General features: G+C 34.7%; 1 protein-coding gene across 6 annotated transcripts in view; it reads left to right on the top strand.

The window, feature by feature from the left end:
* The window catches only part of LCORL (ligand dependent nuclear receptor corepressor like), a 146,040-nt gene that overhangs the window by 84,348 nt on the left and 36,864 nt on the right, over window positions 1–24,828 (top strand). For 4 of the 6 annotated variants that reach the window (XM_031943321.1, XM_031943317.1, XM_031943316.1 and 1 more), the window contains exon 6: window positions 18,848–18,941. In XM_031943321.1, coding sequence (XP_031799181.1) covers window positions 18,848–18,941 — 94 coding nt within the window. Of the gene's footprint in view, window positions 1–18,847; window positions 18,942–20,264; window positions 24,690–24,828 lie in introns of those variants that run through there. The other 2 variants (XM_031943320.1, XM_031943323.1) reach the window with 2 other exon arrangements.

Raw genomic sequence — 24,828 nt, 5'->3', positions numbered from 1 at the left:
TGTTTCATTTAATTCAATATTTTTCTTATGCTCAAGATTATCACAGTGCATCCATTTCTTTGTGTTATTATATGGTGCTACTTGAGGTGTTGTGATTTGTCCCTATCAGATCATGGAACCAGATTTTAGTGCTGGGAAGGATCTTAAAGGCCATTGCACCCAACCCTTCTAGTTTATAGAGAGATTAAATGCTCACACAGCTAGTGAGTTTCTGAAGCAATATTTGAACTCGGGAATTAATGATACTGAGATGTGTCCACTGAGCCATCATTTAGAGCTATTGTATTCTTCATTTTTCTTTCTTCTTTTTCACATCCAACTGACACTTTTTGCTACTGGCAGTTTTCTTTCCTGTGGTACCTACCTTGTTTACCTTCTCATTTGTTGCTTCCTAATTTTTCGTGGTCTGCGGGCCTAGGTATTCAGATTTATTCAAATTGTGTGGGGTAAGCAGAATAGAGAGTTTCAAGGAGGGTTGGAGGAGCTTTCTGATTAAAGTTCCTTACATTAATTTTAAAACATCTCTTTTGACTATTCAAATGTCTTTTAATAATAAGTATTTGATGTTGTATTGGTCACCAAATACCAGAAATCTAAGCTGTGATTAGTTATTGACTTTTCAAACAGTAAAGTGCTTAATTAATATTTTCTGTGTGCTTTTACTTATGAAATTTCCCCCACCTTATGCTTATTTAAATGACTACTTATTTAATTAATTTCCTTTCCACTTAATCATTATAATATATTTTTCTTCTTCTATTTATGAACCTTTTTAAAAAGGTTTTTTTTTTAAATTATTATTATCACGGTCACTTTTCCTTTTAAGGAATAAACATCTCTTCTTAACTTGGAGTCATATGCTCTTTCAATCTCTGTCCTCTTATTACTTCAAGATACTATCTTCTAACCTATTGATGTAGAAACGTGAAGTTTTATTTGCCTTGTAAAATCTTGTGTTCTTCATTTGTAACGATACTAAACCTGTCATCTGAATTACCCTTCCCCCCCCCCAATAGCATTTTATTTTTCCAAATACATGTAAAGATAGTTTTCAACATTCATTTTTGTAAATTTTGTGTTCCAAGTTTTTTCTGCTATCCCCTTTCCACAGGACAGCAAGCAATCTGATGATATAGGTTATACAAGTACAATCCTTTTAAGCATCTACACATTTGTCATATTATACAAGAACAAGTCAGACCAAAAGAAAAAAACCATGAGAAAGAAAAAGCAAATCCCCAGAAAGGTGTAAATACTACACTTTGATCCACATTCAGTCATCATTGTTCTCTCTGGATGTGGATGGCATTTTCTATCCCAAATCTTTTGGAACTGTCTTGAATCACCTTATTGTTGAGATGAGCCATATCCATCATCACAGTTGGTCAAATAATCTTGTTGCCATGTACGATATTCTCCTGATTTTGCTCACTTCACTTAGCATCAGTTCCTGTAAGTCTCTCCAATCTCTTTAAAATCGTCCTGCTGATCATTTCTTTCAGAACAATAATATTCCTTAACATTCATAACTTATTCAGCTATTCTCCAACTGATGGCATCCACTCAGTATCCAGTTCTTTGTCACTACTTAGAGGGCTGCTGCAAACATTTTTACACATGTGGGTCTTTTTCCCTTTGTGATGATCTCTTTGGGATGCACACCCAGTTGTCATCTAAATTATCCAAAAAGTTTTGGGAACATTCCACTAATGGTTGATAAAAGCTTGCTGAGTACTGTAGGGTTTTGGCCACAGTCATTGCAAAGCAATATTCCAAGTAATAACTCCATGAAATAGAAAGCCTAAACACTAGCTCTTGTGAAATTAGGTTGTTACTCTCTGTCCCTTTAGTTCAATTCTGGGATAAATAAGGCTCCAAGTTCCATGTACAAAAGGTCAAGTTCTCCCATGTTTCATTTCTCAGGATTATTCTTTTTTATTTTGCATTAATCTTGGTCCAGGGCTTCCAGGATTTTATCAGTGAAGTCTTTTCCCATCTGTCCTGCTGCAGAACTACTAGCATGTAGGCAGATTCAAGCAGAAAAGGGAGTCAGGAAGTGTTGGTGTATGTAGTTTCCTTAGAAACTATTTCCAATGTGTATAAATCATAGAATTCTAGAACTAGAAGAAACACTTAGAAGTAACAATTAGTTCAACACACTCATTTTCTAGATGAAAAATCCTAAGACCCAGAGAGAGTAAATGAGTCATTCAATAAGTTGTGGCTATTTCTTTGATATTAAAAAATGAAGATAACAATTTTGTCAACCATTTGACTGTTTGATGGGTTCACAAACAGCCTTTGATGTTCTTACTGCTTGTGTCACTCTTATCCTAATGAGCAAATACTGAACATTTTTGTTAAGGCTTTATTTGAATTATTAATTTTATCATATACTTTTTAAATGCTAGGGAATTTAAAAATATTTTTATAATGATGATAACATTAATTTAGAGATCTTAAAGGCTTACACATACACAGTAAGGGGGACAGCAAAGCATTAATCTCATTTTGTAAATGAAGACACAGAATAAAAAAAAAAAATAACTTATAAGATTAGGCAACCAGCAAGTGTAATTCGGGATTTGAAGCTAGATTTCTGTAATTTTTGTTAGAGCACCCTTTAGGTTATGGCCAAATACGGTTATTTCCCTATGTTGAATTTGTTCTTTTCGTAAAAATGAATTTTATGTTCTTTTCATAAGATATTATACATAAATTTGAGAGACAAACCAAAAAGCAGTGATATTATGTATTTCTCCCTGTTTACAAAACACTTTTTTTAGAAAAAAAAATTTCATCCATGAATACATTTGTTTTCAGTTGCTAGTAGATTTTTCACCTTTATCATTTATTTATTTATTTGTTTTGTTTATTTTGCCCTTTTCTAGTTCGCAGTTACAATGAACACAACTGCTTGTGTTCCTCTTGCTTCAGATGCCCCTTTTCCTGACAAGGCAGCATTAAAGCTCTAAATAATTGATCTGTCTCTCAATTTTCATGTAATTTGGTCTCTTTTAATTTATCTTAGTCTTTAAAACATCATTTTTCTGTGTTCCACTTGAGCATATAAGAAAGCTCACTTGTTGTCTGTTTGTCTTAAATGTACAAGACAAGATTTGTAAATCATACAGCGCTATAAATGTGTCAGATGATAGATTTCAATACACTTCTATTTTTCCATGCTGTATATTCATTTACAAACTACCAATTAAATGCAGCCTGCTGTGACAGAAATCAAAAGATTTGGAAGGAATGTGCAACAGACATAAACATACTTTGTAACACACTAGCTGTAATATTTCAGGATAGAATTAAGTAACATTTATATAAGGAAGTAAATTAGACTTTATGACAGTATTGTGAAGATTTTGTAGAATGTGACTTCCGACTTATGCATGCATTAGCAGGGAATTCCTGATTCAAAGTGTATGATATAGATAAAATTGGGTAGAATCTTATATTTTGGAAAAAACTCATCTTGGACCCATGCACTGACGCTAGGAAGCATGGGATGAGATATCTGTGGAGGAAGAAACAAGCAAGATTGTATGAGGGTTGTGTGCTACATACTACCTAATTGTAAGGAGTACATTCAGTTCATATACCGAACATAGAAGTAAGTGATAGGAGTCATGGAATGTTTCTCCTGTCTAGATAATGACTGAATCTTTTTCTCTTCTGGTATAATTTTTATTTGTCTTTAATGACAGTTTCATTATTCCTAAGGTAGAAGAGAATGCCAAAAGCAATGCTATTCTGGACCCTTTTCTGACTGATGAAAAGGAAGTGGTCGCCAAAGTAAATAGTAATTCACACTTCTTACAGCATTTTATAGTTTATAAAAGATGTCCCTCACAACAATCCTATAAGATAGATTATGCGGTTATTATTCTTCCTATTGTAGAGCCAAAGAGGCTTAGATGTAGAGAAATCACTTGCCCAGCTAGTAAATGGCAGAGCCAGTGATAGTTGTGAGGATGTCACTCTTTCTACTACGCCATTTTGTTTCTTGTTGGGAGCTCTGGAAGACAGAAACAAAAATTATGACATGTTTAAGTGTATAATAGAGGAGGAGGGGAAAGCTGGTCAGCTCTTCAGTGTTTTGTTGTTTCCATTTCTAGTTCAGGCCTGTGATTTTATTGTAATGAGGAGATACTCAAGCAATGCAAGCCCATCACTGCTCCATTAACTTGAATTCTCAGAAGCATTACCTGGAGTACCGAGAGACTGTACGACTGGTGTACAACCTCAAATTTGAGATGAGTTTCCACAGTCAGATGAAGGAAATGTGATATTTGTAGCCTAAAATTTTGCGGGAGAGATTGACTTTTACAGGAATAAGATACTCTGAAAAGCAAAATTTCTACAATTTAAACAATTCGAATGAGATTAAGAAAGAAGACATCTGTCTGAAGAGATTGTGAATTGGATAGAGAGTCTCATTAACCACATGAAAATTTTTTAAGGACATGTATAGAAAATGAAGCAGAGACAAGTAACTGAATATAAAGTGTCCTGTGTTCTTTTTAAAATGTCAGTAGTGATAAAAAGCAAGAAAAAGCAGAAGCTTTCAACAAAAATCAAAGAAGGAAAAAATGTTTGTAATGAGTTTCTCTGATAAGAGTGTCATTAGATAGCTAAATGATGGACTTGAATTCAGCAAGACCACTAATTAAATCCTGCTAGATAAATCACTAGACCCAGCCTCAGTTTACTCATCTGTTAAACAGGAATGATAACAATGTCTAGCTACTAACTCACAGGGTTGTTATAAATGCAGTCTGTAAATCTTAAAACACTCTAAAGTGCCAGCTGCCGTTATTATTTTCAAAATGTAGACAAAATTGATTCAGATTTATTAGAAGAATTATTTCCCACTTAATAAAATAGTCAAAAGAATAGCAATAGGCAAAGTTTATAAAGGAAGAAATCCTAATCATAGGAAGATATGTTTTTAAAGTGCTCCAAACTACTAATGAATAGAGAAATGTAAGTTAAAACAGCTGTCTTAGGTTTCACCTTACTTCCTTTAAATTGGTGAAGTTGACCAAAAAGGAAAATGACAAATGTTGGGAGGGCTACAGGACAAGAAGGACATTAATGTACTTTTTGTGTCACTGTGAATTAGCTCAACCACTCTGCAGAGCAATTAGGGACTGTGACCCCAGAATCATTAGACTGTACATATGATCTAGAGATATCACTGCTAGGCCTATACTACTGAAAGATCAAAGGAAACTATTAGTAGCAATTCTTTTTGTCTTGGTAAAAAACTAGAAATGAAAAGGGTACCCATCAGTAAGGGAAAGGCCGAATAAATTATAATGTGAATATATTAGAAAACCACTGTGCCCTAGGAAATTACAAAGGTGCTTTCGAGTAGTATTTTTCCCCAGTTACAAGTGGCTAAGAATTTTAGTAATTTGTTCTTACAAGATTTTGAGTTGTTTTCTCTTCTTTTCTCCTCCCCTCTTTCAAAGGTGGTAGACTTCTTGATACATGTACTGTCATGTAAAACTTTATTTCCATAATAGTAACAGTTGTGTACAATTCTATTCCAGCTTATTTTTTTCCCACCTTAGGTGACATCATTCCCATTTATACGTTGCAAGGGAATAGATTTGAAAAAAAGGAGCGGGGGGGGGGGTCAAAATAAGTGTTTTCCACTTAAAAAGCCTAGACAGATTTGGGGTCTATAAACCACAAAGACTTAAGAGATCGTCAAAGTATATGGTGGTATTTATCAGTTGCTCAAATTCCATTAGGCACATTATTCCTATCATAGTTTTCTCCTGCCCAGCAGTGTTTGTGTTTTGAATTTAATTTCTTTATTAAAAGCAGTATCTTCACATATGAGCTGGACCCTAAAATCTAGACAAGCATTCATTTCTTCCTTTTGGAAATCAATATTCAATCTCTTATCAGATGAAATGTAGTGATCTATATATGATCTTAGCATAAGTAGTACGACTAGCAGTAAATGTGATTGAAATTACATAGGGTATGCTCACTTAGAAGGATTTTTTTAAATGATAATATTCAGAAAAATTCAGCTATTTTAAATGCAACTGTAGAAAAATTCTTAGAATTCTTGGTCAGGTAGAACTGTGGATGGTCAAAAGAAATGGCAACAGATTTGATTTATCTCTATTTCAGTATCTCCACAGGTATTACTAATGTTAAGGAGTCTAATTAAAGTATAAAATTAGTATTTTAAAGTTTATTTCCTTAATGAACCACCCAGAATGCTGGGTTTGCATTCTTTCCAAAGAGATGATACTTATAATAATCTATGGTAATATGACCTTAAAGTTTTCAGATTCCTGATTCAGATTGAATTCATTTGTGACTTTGAGTAGGGAATGGTGAAACTTAATGAAAGGTTGCAAAATAATGTTTTGCTATATCCACTTAGGTCAGCAGTATCATGCATTTAATAATTTTATTTTCTGATCTTGTGCCTCATAAGCCATTGCATATCTACCACTTAGCTGAGTTAACTGAAATGTGTAGAAAATGTAAGATCCCTCCCCTCTATGACTCTTTTCTGCTATTTATAAACAGCAAAAGGAAAAAAAAATGATTGAAAATAGAACAAAATACACTTTTCCAACAATATTTCCTTTTAAAGATATAACAACAGAAATTATGCTCAAGGAACTTGTGGAGCCAAGAGTATAAAAGGAGACATCAAAGGTATTCACCACTATCATGGTGGAAATTGCATGAGAGCCCCTAGTTGGAAGAAGGCTTTCCTCTGGACTGGGAGGTCCTCTTAATACTCTCATTTGTATGTAATACTGTGTTGATACATCAAATCTTGGAACTTTGCAAAACTTTCTAGAAGAGATAACATCAACAACTACGTAATCAACCAGAATAATAAGACTCCACTATCCATATGAGAAAGACTGAGAGGTTAAAAAATGTCTACTACGCGGATTAGTTGGATAGACATACAGTGGAACTTAGCTGTTAATATTATGTCTCAGCACAGATGGGCAGTGAGTTAGGCCCAAACATAAAAGATGGAAGAAGAAATTCTGGGCCTCCTCGAGTAAATTGTGAAGCTCATTTAACTTGCACAATTGCTTTAGTTCATGTAATGCCAGCATGCTTGCTCCCTGTGTAATTGTATGGCTATAATTCACATAAAACAAGTCTCTGGAGAATTTAAAAAAAAAAAAAAAAAAAAAAAAAAAAGGAATTTTAACCAACGACCAGTGGAGAGAGACATAGTAGTAATGAGAAAACTATAACATAGAACCAGTGAAGAATTTTGAAGAGAAACAGGAGTAAAATAAACAAACAGGTAAAGGAAAGGAACAAAAATAAAGATAAGCAAGATAGTCCTAGATCTACTGGTCTCTATGAAATATCAGGAGATATCAGGAGAAATCAAGGAAGCTTTTGGCAAAATGTTTAGACTCCCTCTCTCTGGTGAAGTGAGGACATGGACGGGAGTCAGGATAAGATTACTATTTGGGATTAACTAACATTTAGTGTGTATCATATGTCAAAAGAACATTTTCAACGTTTTAAGTTTTTACCAGGTGATCTCTTTATTAATTTCATACCCTAAACCATTCTGTGAATCTTTCTCTAAGATTTAAATTAGGTTAATAACTCAGTATTGTTCATGAGAAATCCAAACAGTAGATTAATAAACTATATTTTAGTAATTTTTCTGAACTTGGAAAGGCTCACGTTTTTTATATTTGCCATTTATAAGGAAGAATAGAAAAGATTTGCATGTGAAACCATGAATCTCCATTATATAGCTTTGATTTCTTTTCAGAATTATATAATTTAACACATTCATTTCAAAGCCGTCCTACTTGTGACTCAATTTTTTAAAATGCTATGACTTTTTTTATATTGCTAACCTTGTAATTTTTCTTCTCTTATCCAATTTGTCATTTAAGAAAATTTTAAAAACAATATATATAAGCAGAGTTAAGCATATATCGCTGTGTTCAAACATGTGTCTCAATGCATTGAACTTGCTCATGCTTGTCAAGCGTAGAGTCACCTACTTCTGTATTGCTTCTCCACAGTTGTTTCCATACTTGGCTGCATTTGCATTTATTTGCTATCACAAAAGGTGCTACTACAAGAATTTTTTGTACCTGTGGGTCATTTCTCCTTTTTTTGACTTAATATTTTCAGGACATGGGCCTACTAGTGGTATCTCTGGATCAAAGGATATGTATGTTTTAGTGATTGTTTTTGCACATGATTCCGATGCTTTCTAGAATGATCAGACTAGTCTCGCCCATAGTACTTTTCTATATCTATCTTCCAGTAGCCCTTTCAACAACTTTCATTTTTCTTTTTATCGACTTTGCCAGTCGATAGAGAAGCCTGAGAAGCTGTGCTGGAGCCATATGGACTTAAGAGTTGGGTGAGAAATCTGTAGTTTCATCCCTTCAGCCACAGAGAGCCACCGAACACTTTTGAGCAGGGGCATGGCAGGATTACAGCTGTTTGAGGAATACTCGTCAGGTGGCTCTGTAAGGAGAGAGACTGGGACCTAGGAGTGTGGTTGGGGGTTTGCAGCCCAGGCTCCTGCAAGAAGGCAGTGCCCTCTGGTTAAAGCCCACAGGAGAAGGGATTCAGAATGCAGGTGAAGCCTGAAGATAGGGCTCAGGGAGTTATTTATATAAAAATGGACCCATGGGAGAGTGAACAGAAAAAAGGAAGATGGCCCTATCTGATAGCTGGCAGGACATGATGGGTGGCGAGCTAATGATCCAGAAAGGGAGCATCCCAAAAGATGGGGACATTGTGATTACCCTGAGTTAGCCTGGCTTCCTCAGAAATAAGTCACATCAAACTTACCTCTCAAGGAAAACTAATAGATAAGGGGGAGCTTTTTAGCAAATCTTTGGATAAAGTATTTCATACTATTTTTGGAAGCAATTGAAGAGCTATGGATTATAGCACATCTTCTTAAACTCATTCTATTCGCAGTTCCTTTTTAACCCAAGAAATTTTTACATGAACCCAACTACATATAAAATAGATACACAAATTAAACATTTACTGATAATAAATCATAAAGAAATTTATTTTAAAACAACTCTTTGACATACATATAATTTTATCATTTATTAAAGATGAAAACAGATTGTCTTACTAAGGAGATAGATATGCTTGTTTATTTTTACGTAAAGAATTGAATCTTGGCAGACTATTTGATTCCTTTTACTGTTGCCAAATTTTTTGTGGACCCTCTCCCCCCACATTCAGTAACATGACTCCATGTGGGGTCAACTCCCAAAGTTTAAGAAGCTTTGGATTAGGCAATGATAGAATCAGAATGAATAGGAATGAATCGGAACTGGTGTCAGCATCGCTGAGGGTCCATGACAGAGTAATGGCAGGGATCTGCTGAACACTTTCATCAGCACCATCATCAAAGTTATAGTGATGCAGAGTTGTGAGGGGACAGTTAAGACACTGGATCTTGATAGGATGTAACATTAAACTTGGTCCCTAAGATGAATTAATTAGGAATAAATCTAAAATTTTGTACTCGGATAAAATGGAGAAGGCATGGCCAGGTAGCAGTTGTTCAGAAAAAGATCTGGGGGTTTTATTTAACCTGTTCAGTTAATATGAGTCAGCAGTGTGATTCAGCTGCCAGAAAAGCGAAATGGATCTTGGACTGGATTAAGAAGAGCGAAGCTTTAAAGTCAGGGAAATGATGAAGTACCCTCTGCCCTCTGCCCTTGTCGGACTTCATCTAAAGAGTCACGGTCAGTTCTGAATGCCATGGTTTAAGGAAGGACGCTGGCAAAGTGAAGGAAGCACCAAGGCAGGGTCTGTGCACTGGGAATATTTCCGTGCCAGTTAAGAGTGTAAAAAAGTTCTTAAATGGGAAAGACTCATTAATTCATTTTCCAGGAGTTGAAAATTTGGGATAATTTGACAGGTTAGAATAATGTAAACAGTTTTTAATAGATTAGGAATTGTAAACAATAACATAAGGGGAAAGCAAAGGTGTTTGAAAGCAAACAATTATAATGCCAATCTTTATCTGAATTTAATTTTGTTTAGTATCTCTACTACTTTGTTATATTTCTTTGAAAAATATAATTTACAATTTTCATTGTCGTGGTAGTATGTCTAAATGTCGACTCCATTCTTGAGAAGAGAGAATGTCTGGATTAGCTTGTATGGGGCATGTGCCATAGGGTTAGCAAAGGAAGGAAAACTCAGATTGCCACAGAGTAATAAAAACCCATAGGAGTAACCATAGTTACTGCTACAGTTAACTTTTTGATGCTGAGTAGAATCATTTTGCTTCTTACACGGCCATAAGCCAAGTTTGAAGGTTGAATTAGAGTTACAACAAGACACCTTTTGAGATAGGTCTGAAGGCATGTATGTGAGAGAAACTGGGGTCGAGTGTTTGAGGAGGCGTGGGAATCCCAGACTTGCTCTTCCTACTCTGCCATTCCGCCCCTCTCTATCCAGCCCTGCTCCCCAACTGGAGCCCCTACCGGAACCCCTACCCTTTTGACCGTGTGGTACCTGCTTCTCCCAGGAATCTGATGGGCTTAATTTCAACAGAAACCTTCACATTAATGAGATAAACAGGACTGAAAATTACCCTTATTCAGCAAGCCAAGCCACCATTATGCTGCTTCCATTTGGATCTTTCTTTATTAGTGAGATATGTTTTTCGACTATGACGGCCTGTACAAAAACATGGAAATAAATGGAGAGGGCTGGCAGTTGAGAGAATCTTGAAGGAAGAGAGGGATTCTGTGAGATTCTAGAGATGAGGCAGGCTACTTTCCAGGTGTAGGAGTTGGGGAGGTGACCTGTCAATCACATTGCTTTCATTAAAAATTATTTCTTTAATAAAAGTGTATTTCTAAAGTATTAATTTAGTTCATATTTATCTCTCTTAACTTCTTTGCATTATCATGTTATTCACAGAAACATGCATATAAATTTTATAAATTATATATAAAAGAGAGCATATGTTCTAATTTTTTACTACTGGAGTACAGATCCAAAAACTTGGGTGACCATTGTTATAAAGAATAATAATGGTGACAGATAATTCCCACATTAAAGTAACTTTTTGGGGGGACAAATAAATCCATTGCTTAACTAGTTCTACAACTTCAAATGAAGGAATTCTTTTTACCAATGTTTATTTTTGCTTTTGCAATTTATAGTTTGTAGAGAGTGGCCTGGGGACCCCTGGAAGGTAGATGACCCTGAGTCACAAGGCCTAGTATGTGACAGAAATAGGACTTTAGTTCCAGGTTTCCTAACTCCAAAGCCAGGCTTCCTCAAAGTAATACAAAACATGTAACTACTGATGAGAACATTTTTTAAAATAGTTTTTAGCTATACCCAATTGGCAAATAGAAGATGAGAGACATCCCAAAAGAGCTTTGTCAAGGATAGGTTTGAATTGAATCTTTAAGAATGGGTAGGATTTGGATAGGCAGAGAAAAAAAAAGAGAAAGTGTTTTTGATAGAAGATTTCAGTAAAAATGTGGCATTTAAAGAGTATAAGATTTTATATTAAAGAGAATAAGTCATTTGAGAACAATGACTACACAAGTTGTTTGAAATAGAATGTTTGAAAACTCAAGCAATTGGAAATAAACTCATGAAGCTTAGTTTGGCTACAGAAGAGTGAAGTGGTATTTCAGGTAGATTAGAAAGGTGTCATTGTATAAGATAGACTGGAAATAGGGAAATTATATTTTTGGTTCAAGTATAAAATGATACTCTAATTTCAGTTCCTTCTGATCTTTGTCCTATTTTGAAGTCCCATCTGCAAAGGATCAATCTAAACATTTTTTCTTTTTAATTCTGATTGTTTGATAGCTGTGAACTATGTTAACATCAAAACTTTATTTTGATAATAAATTATTAAAAAAAAAAACTTACACAGCCATATCATAAAGTCTTATTATATGTACTTGGGGAATACTTGATATTTATATTGAATTAGATGATTGCTGTATTATTCCTAGATGCTCTTAAAGGAAGTCGTTAGAGAGGATTAAGATTGACTAATATAGAACTTGAGGTAATTTTAAATCACACTACCACTACTGTGGTTTCTAATCATACTATCACTTGAAGTAATTTCAAGTCATACTACCACTTTGGAACTAGATCCAAAAATCATTAAACTCTGCATCTTCCTTGACCCAAATATTCACTACCACACTTCTACTTCCAAGAGATGAAAGAATGAGGAAAAGGACAAAAGTGTTCCAGCAACACTTTTTGCAGTAGCACTGGACTGGAAGTGAACAATGGCTGAGCAAATTATGGTCCATGACTGTGATGAAATACTGTTGTACTATAAGAGATGATGAAAAGGTTGATTTCAGAGAAACAGAAGACTTAGGAACTGTAGATAAACACTGGATAGAACCTGAACAGTTTTGGCAAAAATAATACTGTAAAAAGAGCCTTGGAAGTCTTAAGAGACGCTCGTACTGCAGTTACTAATTATGATTGTGGAATGCTAACAATAAAGCATCTTAGCTTCTGACAGATGATAGATTTTTTTAAAATGAGACACATTTTTTTGGACATGGCCATTGTTGTTTTGCTTAGCCATGTATATTTGTTAACAGGATTTTTTAGAAGTGGGAAGCAGAAGGACTTAGGGGTTGAATTTCCTCCAAAACAACCACCACCAACAACTAGAAGATGAAAGGAAGGCCAGAAGGAACCACAAGATTTCATAGTTCATGTACAATCCTCTCTTGTTATATAGTGCTTATTGAAATGATCATTTTAGGTAGTATTAGGTTCACAATAAAAAATGAAGTTGAAAAAAACTGAAAACATTCAAGGAATTAACACATATATACATCAGCAATAGTCTCCCAGTAGATCAGTTGTCAAAAAATCAAAATATTAATTTAAAATAATATGAATTATTAGAAATATAAAAATTAATTTTCAGAATTGCAAACAATAAATGACTGTGTGAAAGTATGACCCATAATATAGAAGCAAAATGTAAATTAAAACAGTTCCTTAAAAATTGACAAGTGTGAGAATAATCAATTTTGAAAGGGACTTTGGGAAGATAGAAAAAGAAACATTTATTTTTCATTGTGTCTATGCTTGGCACTGGGCACAGATTGCTGTTGCTGTTTACCCTTCACACTCAAAGAGCAGCCATGACACTTGCAGGGTGATGTCATGACCTGCAAGTGAAAGGGGATTAAATGGGGCCAAGCTGAGCGGAGTCAGCAGTACCCCACTCTGGGCCAGGGTCCTTAGAGGCCAGGAAGAAGGGAGGAAGCGGCAAGAGAGCTTGGCCAGGCCCAGATCTCAGCAGGAATGGTGTTCCGTGCTAGCCATCCCTGAGAAGCAATGGGGGAAGTTCTAATCCAAAGAGAAGCCAAGGCCTTTGAACCCCTTCGGAGCCCCCAAGACCTGTGTCATAGGGGTTGCTGGGCATCACGCTTCACTGGTCTTGGTTTCATCTTGGAATTCTGAAAGATGAGTGACCCTTCAGCCCCAAGAAAGTCAGATGCAGAAAACAGAAACCCAGCGGGAGGTCGAGACAGAGGGAATGCCTGGAATGGTGGAGTCCCTGGGTGGGATACAGAACCCTGGGCAGCCAGGATGGGGGGAAGGGTGCGATAGAACGCAAGGGGAAAGTGATGGAGAGTAGAGAGACATGGGAAGGACGTGTTAGAACACAAGGGGAAGGTCCTGGAGACTAGAGAGACATGGGAAGGATGCGATGGAGCGTGAGGATGTAATTTATCAAAATTTCAGCCCTACTTGTTTGAAGTCAAGTATGTAAATGCCAAAGGAAAACACTGACTTTCCTTAAAAAGACTAATCAACATGCATCAATAGCTGTGAAAAGGACAAACTTTCCTCAAAAAATCAGCCTGTGAACATTTAGTATCTGCCAAGCAAACATGTCAGCCCAACAGAAGACCAGTTTAGAATATCACGTAAACTGTAAAATGTTGTGGAAAACTCCACTGTGCTGCTTGATAGTGACCCCCCCCCCCAAAAAAAATGCAAAAACTTGTGATAAACCAGATGATCTTAAGCATACTTGTAGATGTGACTGGGAGGACAGCAAATGTGCTCAAAGTGAAACAAATTCTTTTGCATTTTTATAGTGATCTATTCTTATTTACAACAGTAACAAGGATGGCCTATATACATCCTGAAGAGCATCCTCAAGGAAGCTATACATAGGGAACATTGTTCATGGGCAATTTTCCATGTTCATGATCTCATAAACGACCATGAAGTATAAAACTTGACAGTTTAAAAAAAATTTATTAAAACAAAATTTAATCATAAAGAAAGCCTTACGATCTCCTATATGCTCATGATAAGAGGGTTTTTTAATGGAAGGTCTGGAATATTGTACATTTAGACGAACACAGTATGTTGAATTTTGCTGAATTGTGTTTTTTTTCTTATTAAAAATCTTTGGAAGATGGCTTATTGGCAAGATTTGGAGTTTATTCAGAAATGAAGATGATATAAAATGCAAAAATTAGCAAAAAGTTGCTTGTCAGTAATCATTCTACAAGTTATAAAATAGATTTGTTCAAGAAAAGAAAAAGTTCTCCTTTGTTATGGAAGAAATCCCATGTAAAAGACAGCTTCTCTTGATGGTGATCTCCAAATATTCCTTTTTGCAAAGGACATAGATTTTTTTGAGCTTTAAAGAGTCACAGGCCATTTTATATCCATTAATAAACTGAAAGCCCTGAGAGATTTAAGCAGAGGTATAATTTGATCTTATGTTCAAATTTATACTCCAAAACAAACATTCCTTTTATAATACACCCGGGGTTTTTTGTTCTTTTCATCAATACGAGATCACTTCTAAACTTATTCAGAAGAATCCATAGCTATTTGGAACTTTCATTTATGTCAGTTATAAGGGAAAAGTTTGCTAAAGGGAACAAACACTGTGTTATTGAAAACACAAGAAATAGAAAAACAAAATGCCATTTAAAAAAAAATCTTACTCAAAAAATGCAGTATTGATCCCACAGAACAGACACAGAGATTTTTCTCACAGAATGGTGCATATATTATGAAGTGATCATTATTAGATATTTTGGCTTATCTTTATTTCATAGGCATGTTTTGAGGCATATGTGAAGCACTTGACAAAAAGCCTGCATGAATACATTCTAGTTCTAGTAGTATTTCGCAACATTCTAGCAGGAATCGTGTTTACTATAGTATGTGTACAATTCCTATAGTTGATAGCACAGAGTGCTGCATATATAGGCACTGAATGTCAAGGGGATGTTCAGATTTGTGATGTAGCATTTTGAAAAATGATTGAATTTCTCTGAAAATTTCTAAGTGAATGTAATGTCTTTTCCTACAGTCTTGTCTCAAAGAAAAGAAACAGATTGTATACTCACTCAAAATTTGCTTTGAGCTTTATCAATTATATGATGGTCCACAATTTAAACTTTATGATAAACATTTGGAACATAAAATATTTCATATCTCTAACATTTTGACTATCTAGAACATTGCTAACAATTAACGCTACTTAGTCTTACTTTGCAACCAAAGTATTATTTTAAAAGGAATTGGACTATGTAGTTTCTATGACCAGAGTAAATTCAAAAGTAGTAAATTAAAAGTCAATAGACACTATTATAACATTTACAATAAAAGTAAAGGACAAACAATTAGAAAGTGCAAACAAAGCAATACAAGTGAGCTAAAGCTCCTAAGACCTCTTATTAGCAGGTCAAGTGGTCCTCTTCCCTTGAGTAATTGAGAATATAATTTTATTTCACTATAATAGTTACTGATCTCCCCAAAATGGCCACATGCATCAAGAATGGGAGTTTGAGCTCCCCAGGATCCAGCCCCAAGCTGACTTCAGGATCCTTCCAACGGTGACCCTGGCAAGCAGTCATCCCGCTCTCGTGTGCTGTGTAGTCACATGAGAGGAAAATCCCCTCCTTCCTAAAGCTACTGTTGCTTATCTCTAGGTGTTAGGAAATTTGTCATTGTTTTCAGTATACATCATCTTTTCTGTAATTTCCATCTTTTCTTCTTTATGCACTCTGGAGCTAAATAGAAAAAATATAAACCTTCTTTGACAGGAAATCCTTAGAATGTTTAAAGACAGCTACTGTTTTTCCCATAAGCACTTTCTTTTCTTAGCTAAATTCCCTATTTCCTTTAACTGTTACTTGTTTGGCATAACAATTTAAAGGTTTTTTCTGCATCTTACCCAGCTTCCTCCACACACCCTTCTCTTGAAATCTTATGTCTGGAATTTAATGCAGTATTCCAGATATTCTCTAACGGGCACCAAGTAGAGTGAGACTATAACTAGCTTTGTTTCAGACGTTAATGTAGCCTAGGATTGCATGGGAGGTTTTTGGTATTCATGTCACCATACCTTCAGAAGCTTTTATTTTATTCAGTAATATTTAATAGGAAGTAGGTTTTCTATATAAGCTCATGCTTTTCCAGCTAATTTTTAAAGCTCTATGAAGGACTTTGTTTATTGTTGTAAAATTGAATCTGGTTCATTTTGACACTCCAGCTTGCTTAAATCTTTATCAGTTTCTGAAGCTTATTGTTAGCCCTTCCAACAACTGTTACTTGCCTTTTTAAAAAAAAAATCTGATAGTTGTGAGTTTTAATTTTTATTTCCCTACATTTGTGATTTAGGTCATTTTTCACATTGTTTTTGAGATTTTTTTATTTCTTTCCTTGAAAACTGTCTATTCATATCATTTAACCCCTTATTGGAGAATCAATTCTTTATAAATGTAAATATGAAACTTTACCAGAAAAAAAAAAGTCACTTTAATACCTGTGGGCTTCATGTCTAAAAGAAAAGGGTTAGACTCTGTCTCCAGGCTTTAACTTGATGATCCCATGACTCAGTGAACTCTAGGAACAAATCTCAATCAACTTTAGTACTTCCGTTTAAGGAAATATATCATCTTAAAGAATTAAACTATTCAGCTCCTCTGAAGGACTTGACTCTCAAGGATATTCATAGTGGGTTTCAGTTATACATATGTATATATAGGCTACATAATGTCTGAAACAAACATGTGTTCAAAAGGTTTTTGCACAATTTTAAACTTTAACAGCCCAAATTTCTATTCAGTTTCAGCTTTTGGCATCTAAAGGTGCACTAAAGGGACACTTTGTATTATAACAAGTATGTATGTAAGAAGTAATTCCCATTCTAATAGGGCTTTCCTCCTAACACGTGAGAGAGTTAGGTTAGTTTCAGGATATTTGTCTTAGAATGAAAGGAAACTTGAGAGAGGTTGTGATGTCCTTAGTCCTGTCAGAGCAGATCCAGATGTATTGGCTGCAGGTTCATACTCTTGTGTACTGTTGCAATGTGATATGATAATAATGACACTTACAATGTCAAAATATGTTTTAATGCGTAGCCATTTAAATTCAGTTATGAAATGTAAAAATTTTATTTAACGATCATGGCAAAATACACATGTATTGTTTTGTGCTTTTTTAGTAATCATCATATAGGTGCTGAGATAGTATTCATAACCATAAAGGTTTGCACATTGTCTTAGGATTTTAATTATTTTTTACATTACAAAATTAAAAAGTACATGCCCCGCTAAGAAATAATGGGTTTTTAGAACTCACTAATTTTGACATGATTTATAATCTTAAAATTTTTCTTTGTGCGTTAAAATGATTATAATTGAGAAGTTTTTCCATTTTATGATCTAGACCTTTTTCATTAGATCAGGAAATAAAGCAAAATGTCAAAGTGGTATGTCAAGTACATTTTAATTATGATACAAAGTCCTCAGTTTTCATCTTAATATGTTCTGGTAACAATTTCATGAAGCATATCATTGTTTCATATTATAATGCGTTGGGGATGAATTTTGTGCTTCTGACTTGAAAGATCCATATCAAACGACTGGACACGATCAACAATGTAGAAAAAAAGAGGAAAGATAAAAGTTTTAAACCTTGAACAATTCTGAGGAGAAGAATTGTTAATGATAAATCCTTTAAAAAGGACATAGTAAAGTTTTGTTAACTATAAGAAAACAGGTGGAGCATAGGGCTGGGCACGCAAGTGACTGCTCACCACAGTGCTGGACAGCAGGCACTAGCAGCAAGTGACTTCCCAAGGTGAGGACCCAGGGCTTCCTGCCTCCGGGACCTCACGCTCAGTGACAGTGGCGGCCTTGCTTTTCTGGGCACATTTTTGGCCACAAGTATAAATATTTCTAAGTCATCCTATTTACTTTGGAACTAGACTTGGGGCTTCTTTCTCTCTTCCTCTTCTAACAAACAAATCACAATATCTAAAAACATGAATGTCTTACAAAGAACTTTAAATTGCGCAGTTTGGGAAAGACTTCTCCAAGTTTGTGCTCTTCTGCATCTTTTCTTTATTCTCCCTGTTCCATCTCTGACTAAGTACATCTCTCCCCTTTTCCCAAAAAAACAACAAAAATTTGCATAATGCTTCAGAGGCTGCTTGGAATAAATGAGTAAATTAAGGAAGAAAAGCTGATGATAGACAGTGTTACATAAACTAATATGTATATTTAAACCAGGCCTAGTTTCCTCTTGTCCAGTTCTCCATCATAAATGTCTCAGAATATTCTAGTGGAACTTTCTCTTTCTTCCCCTCGCGTGCTTCTGATTTCTTGCCTCTCCCCAGCAGTTAATTAACTTTGTGCTGAGGTAAGAGCAAGAAGTAGGAATAGGAGAAATGTAGTGATGAAAGCTGAAGAAATACAGTGATAAAAAGAAAAACCTTTTTGAACACTCTCATTGAATCTTTTTTTTTTTCCCTGATAAATCATAGGGGATGGAGTATTAGATCTCTCTACAAAGAAAACCAGCACAAGATCCGAAGAGTCCTCAACATGTGATCCATCTTCTGAAAATTCTATGTCTGGGTAAGCCACATCTAGGAAATAATTATTATTAGTTGATGCAAAAATACATCTTTGAAGACAGCTTTTATGATATATCGAGTATACTTAAACACATTATACATCATTTTTCTTCAGAATTTTTACCACTCATAAATGTCTATATCACACGTTTCATTTGTCTTTTTTCTTTCTTTCTTTCATTTTTTTTTATTACTCTTTCTGTTAAAGAAAAGTTATCAGAACAATCACCAAACTTTAGTTCATGTTGCTAAAATGCAAGTTTAATCACAGAATGCAAAATAAGAAGCAGGACTGCAAAAGAATTTCAGTTACTTCAAGAATTTCTTTAGGAAACATTTTGAGCAGAACATTTAACTTCAATACTTAAATTTTTAAAATAACATGAACAACTTTTAAAAGTACTGTATTTAATAATTCGTAATGAAAAAAAAAAATAACTCATAGTACTGATTTTTATTCTTCCTTAGGTGTGTGATGGTGGCAAACTGCTCGGCAGATATAGTAGCAATGACCATAAAAATTTATTTTATGGATCGCAAGCTGACATTAAATCAATTTAAATAAATTAGATTTTGTCATACTTTGGGTTTCTTCCCATTTTAACAGCTATGGCAGGACCCTTTTGTCACCTCCACATATTAGAGAACTATCGGTTTCACTGAGAATATTAGGTATTTTTGAGACAGAAGATGCATTAAACCTTTTGTATGAATTTGAAGTTTTACGTTAGTTAGAAGGAAAATAAATAGATATTAAAAATATCTCAAACTGCGTTTTATTATCCAGTTATACGATTATGGTTAAGTATAGAATTTTAAGTTTTTAAAATATAGAAACATTAGTCTTGTGGAAGTGTGGGATGTTTGTGTTTGGTAATGTTCCTATAAATTTCCTATAAAGGGGTTGACTCTTTTATTACTTGTTTAGCGGTAACGTCACGTTTCTACTAACAAAAACTCCTTTAGGATTTGGGTATTTTTAATAACGGAACACTAATTGTATAAATTATATCGGTGTTGCTCTGCAAGCATCTATCAGAGGGAATAGCAACAGCATGAGAATATTATGCATTACTGAGTTAGGACTTTAAGTTCTTGGAAGGTCTGCCCGTAGAGACCACCGTATGATTGACGCATTGTCCTACCAGGACTCTAGCATTTGTTAAGATTAGGAGTCCGTACCACGTCTCAAAGACTTTAAAGTGTCAGAAGCAGTGATGTTACCTAAGCAAGGAGTATAATAAAGGAGTGGACCCTCCCCTTCCATAGCTGTGTGAGAGTCTCTCATGCATCAGTTTACCATCGTTTCATTCCATCCATCCAGGAGACTCCCCAGAGACAGAGAGGACTATGTGGAAAGAAGTGCTGAGTTTGCAGATGGTTTGCTCTCAAAAGCTTTGAAAGACATTCAGTCTGGAGCACTGGACATAAATAAAGCAGGCATACTTTATGGCATACCTCAAAAAACTTTACTCCTCCACTTAGAAGCCTTACCAGCAGGAAAGCCTGCATCTCTTAAAAACAAAAGTCGAGATTTCCATGATAGTCACTCCCATAAAGACAGTAAAGAACCCTGTGCGGTGCTGCAGAAAGTGGCCCTATGGGCCCGAGCTCAGGCAGAGCGCACAGACAAAAGTAAGCTCCACCTACTTGAAACCTCAGAACTCAAATTCCCAACAGCTTCCAGTTACCTCCACCAGTTAACTCTGCAGAGAATGGTCACTCAGTTCAAAGACAAAAGCGAAGGCCTTCAGGGCGAGCCTCCCAGCCCCACCGTGCAGCTCAAAATCCCCCAGCTGCGGCTGAGCTCCAGCTCGAAGCCGCAGCCCGACGGCTCCGGGCTCCTGGACGTCATGTACCAAGTGTCCAAGACCTCTTCAGTCCTAGAAGGATCGGCTCTGCAGAAACTGAAAAATATCCTCCCCAAACAGAGCAAAATAGAATGTTCTGGGCCCGTAACTCACTCCAATGTTGACTCTTACTTCCTCCATGGGGACCTCTCTCCTCTGTGTCTTAATTCTAAAAACGGAACAGTTGATGGAAACTCTGAAAATGCAGAAGATGGCTTGGATCGCAAAGATAATAAGCAGCCTAGGAAAAAACGTGGCCGCTACCGGCAGTACGACCACGAAATAATGGAAGAGGCCATTGCGATGGTAATGAGCGGGAAAATGAGTGTTTCCAAAGCACAAGGAATTTATGGGGTACCTCACAGCACTTTAGAATACAAGGTAAAGGAAAGATCTGGAACGCTGAAGACTCCGCCGAAGAAGAAACTCCGATTACCGGACACTGGGTTATTTAATATGACAGATTCAGGGACTGGCAGCTGCAAGAGTAGCAGCAAGCCTGTGTAGATTACTTGTTAGCGAACGGTGTGTGTGCGTGTGCGTGCGCGTGGGTGTGTGTGCGTGTGCACGTGGGTGCCCTGGTGGGGGTGTGCACCCAGGCATGTGTGTCTGTATACACGTGTGGGAATTACATATGCTCACTCTGACAGGAGACATGAAATTTTACAGTTCAAAAACCACATACATGCCTTTTTGAAAAAAAAGTTTTATTCAGGGTTTTCACTGTGGACAGAATTATAGAGTTCCTCACTTAATTCTGATAGTTTCTATTTAATCCTTGTATAAATAGGTGAAAAAAATTCAGGTTTTCTTTAGTAGTCAATAGCATAAAACGTTGTGGAAAAAAAAAAAAAAACAAGTAAATGTCATGTGAAGCATTATTTTTATTGGTGAAGGACCACCCCAGCCATTGAGTTAAACCATCTTATTATGGAAATAAATGATTAATGGTTTATAAACATTTTATGTAACAATATTTACAGTTATTGTAAGCACCTCAAGTAAATCAAAGGAAAATTATTAAAAAGAAAAAAACTTCTATCCATACAAGGAGAAACGGATGCGTTCAGTATTAGTACCCTACAGTACATTCTGTAGAACACAAAATACATTCAAAGCGTCCATTAAAAATAGAAAAGAAAATTTAAATGTATGTTTTAATAAGCAAAACAGGACATTTATAATTTATTGTTGGTTAGCAAGAAATTGGGGTTTACAAAATATATACTTAAAAAGAACTGACAAATATAGTTAGCCCCAAGCAGTTCTAGAATCCTTTTAATATAAGATGGAATACTAAGAACATATAATAATTTAATTATTAAAATGACTTAATTTTCTTTTTAGTTTGCAAAATAAGCTAACTTGTAAGGTTAGAGAAGAAAGGTTGAATGCAACTTAGAGCATGTTTATAATATGCAGAGAAGTTTGAGAATGGTAATTTTTGGTTTAAACGTGCTGGTTAGTTGATGTTATGACTACTTTTCAATTTAATTTAAGGATTGTGTCACACTCCTACTATTGAAAAAACCTCACTGTAACTTTAAATGTATTTGCTGCTGTGACATTTCAAAACATTTTCAGTTTATCAAAATGAATACCAGATTTTCATTTTGGTGGGCGACACATTTTCATTTTGCTAATAACCAAATTTGCAGTTTGTTCAGGGTCTTGAATAGAATTACAAATATTAAACACTGAAGCTGTTTTGAACTTTGATTAATGTAAACTCCTAATTAATTGGGTAGTTAGAAGTTGGGTAGGACATTTGAACTTTGATTAGATACTAGGAGAGACCAGTTAACTTCATCTGGCAGTTGTTGTTGTTGTTGTTTTTTGTTCTTTTTTTTTTTTTTTTTTTTTTTTTTTTAAGTATCCAAGGAATATGCAGTTTGGGTAATGTTATAAAAGAAAATCCCTCCATAAAAAGAGTAGAGATTTTCTTATATAACTTCAGTCCTGAACCAATGTCCTTTTTCTATGTTAAGATTCAGGTTTTGATGACTTTTCTAATACGGTTTTCCCAAGTCCAAAAGCAGGGCTTTGAAATGACTTTTAAAGAAATATACCGATTCAAATACTTGGGTTTTTACACCTCTGTTTGTGAAGGTTAATGCTCATATATATAATAATCCTGGAGTATTCCATCATTAACCTTAAAAAATGCTCATGTATTTTAAAGTAACAAATGAGAACATAAATGGCACAACCAAGTTGTTAGTTATTTGGTCTCTTAGGTCTATATTGAACCCTCTTCAACTATTGTTACCTATAGAATAGGTAATGGAATATGAATCCTTACATGCTTTTTTAAAGGAAATGCTATACCTAATAGATTCCAAAACAGCAGATGTCAGGGTCATCTTTCTTTTTAAAGAATTAAGCCATATTTTGTGAGGGCCAGAACGATGATCGATTATTTAATATATCCCCTCCCGTTGCAAAAACAAGTTGAAATTAAAATAAATAAAAGTTTCAATTTTGTGACCTCTTTATATAGAATTTTACTTGCAAAACTTTGGGGACTTGAATGCGTTGCCTAATATTTATATTGTACTGACCTTTTTTATTCCTCACACTATATTTACATTAAATAAATTGATTGAGAAGTTTATAGTAAAGGGAAGAGATGCAGTACACTTTTTATATCATTTAAAAGATGACCTGACCAAAAATTGACAGGATTCATAAAATCAGGGATCATTTTACTATTGACTTCACAGTGATCAGTAGTTTTATAGGTAATATTATAGTTAATTTGCAGCATTTTAGTACTTGCATTATTTATTTTTGGTCAGAAATAGTATATTAAAATATTTTTTGATAGTCTATAGATAATGATCAACCCATATAACCGTTTTAAAAGAAGCAAAATGTGTTTGTTTCTGATTATTGGGCTAACCTCTGATTTTACAAACAAGGAAAGGCAGGGAAATTTATGGGTTCCCCTTCTCCCCAGTGTATTCCATTAAAATGTTCTTTACGTTATACTTTTGAACTACTTTATAATTCAGTTACCAGTCACTACTTATTAATTGACAATTTTCTGAAAAATCCAGTTTCAGCAGACTTTTAAATGAAGGTGAAAGCAACCCCTATGTGCTTTCTACTTATTTGAATGTTTCTCAAGTATTTTATATTAAAAAGAAAAAAAAAAACAAAAACAAAAAACAGTGCCTCTGTTTTTAGAACTACTGCTCAGTAAAGTTGTTTAAACCATTTCTGGTAGCTAATGACAATTTTATATTAAATTGTATACTAACTTTAGTGAGACTGATTTTTTTTAGTTGTTTACAGTACAAATACTTGTATTTGTTTTTTAATTGCAGTATTTCCATTGTCGCAGTAAATTTAGTAAAACTCTGTGGCTGCCTTGATTTTGACAGATTTTGTTAATATAAACTGATTTTTAGGCAATTAGTTATATTTATGCATAAATCAATTGCACTATAATTCATGAATTATTTATTACAATATTTTCTAATGAATTCCATGTATCTGTCTTGTGTTGTAAATGTACTGTAATTCTGTTCTTTCTTTGTGTTGTTATATACCTAAATCTGATTGTATGAATTTTAATTGTTCAGTTAACGTGTTTCTAGGTTGTAATTTGTAGTAAAGCACTTCAATGCTTTTGCACATAAATTTACAACACTGGTGTGTGATTGATTTGCTCATTCAGTAAAAAAGAAGAGAAAAAAATGACTACATTGTTGTATTTGACTTACTTCTAGGGAATGGTTTTACTAAAGCTAAATAAAAATAAATTTACCTAATATAAACACTTCAATAAAAACTTAAGTATTTAAAGTATACAGAATAAATAATAGCAGTAAATAAAGGTTTTTAGATGTTTTTTTGATACCTCAAAAAGATATCTTTAGTAAAAATTCAAGTACCAAAAGGAAACCCCTCAAAAAATAACTATGGAAAGGAGTCTGTATGAAAAAATATTTAATAGTATCGCACATTATCATTTAAGAATAAATTTCTTTTGAGTTTTCATGTTTCTCATACTAGTTTCTTCTTTTGAGATTC

This window comes from Sarcophilus harrisii, chromosome 6 (assembly GCF_902635505.1).
Source record: "Sarcophilus harrisii chromosome 6, mSarHar1.11, whole genome shotgun sequence".
Lineage (NCBI taxonomy): Eukaryota > Metazoa > Chordata > Mammalia > Dasyuromorphia > Dasyuridae > Sarcophilus > Sarcophilus harrisii.
The sequence above is the reverse complement of the archived record's forward strand: the minus strand, read 5'-3'. Positions and strand labels throughout refer to the sequence as shown.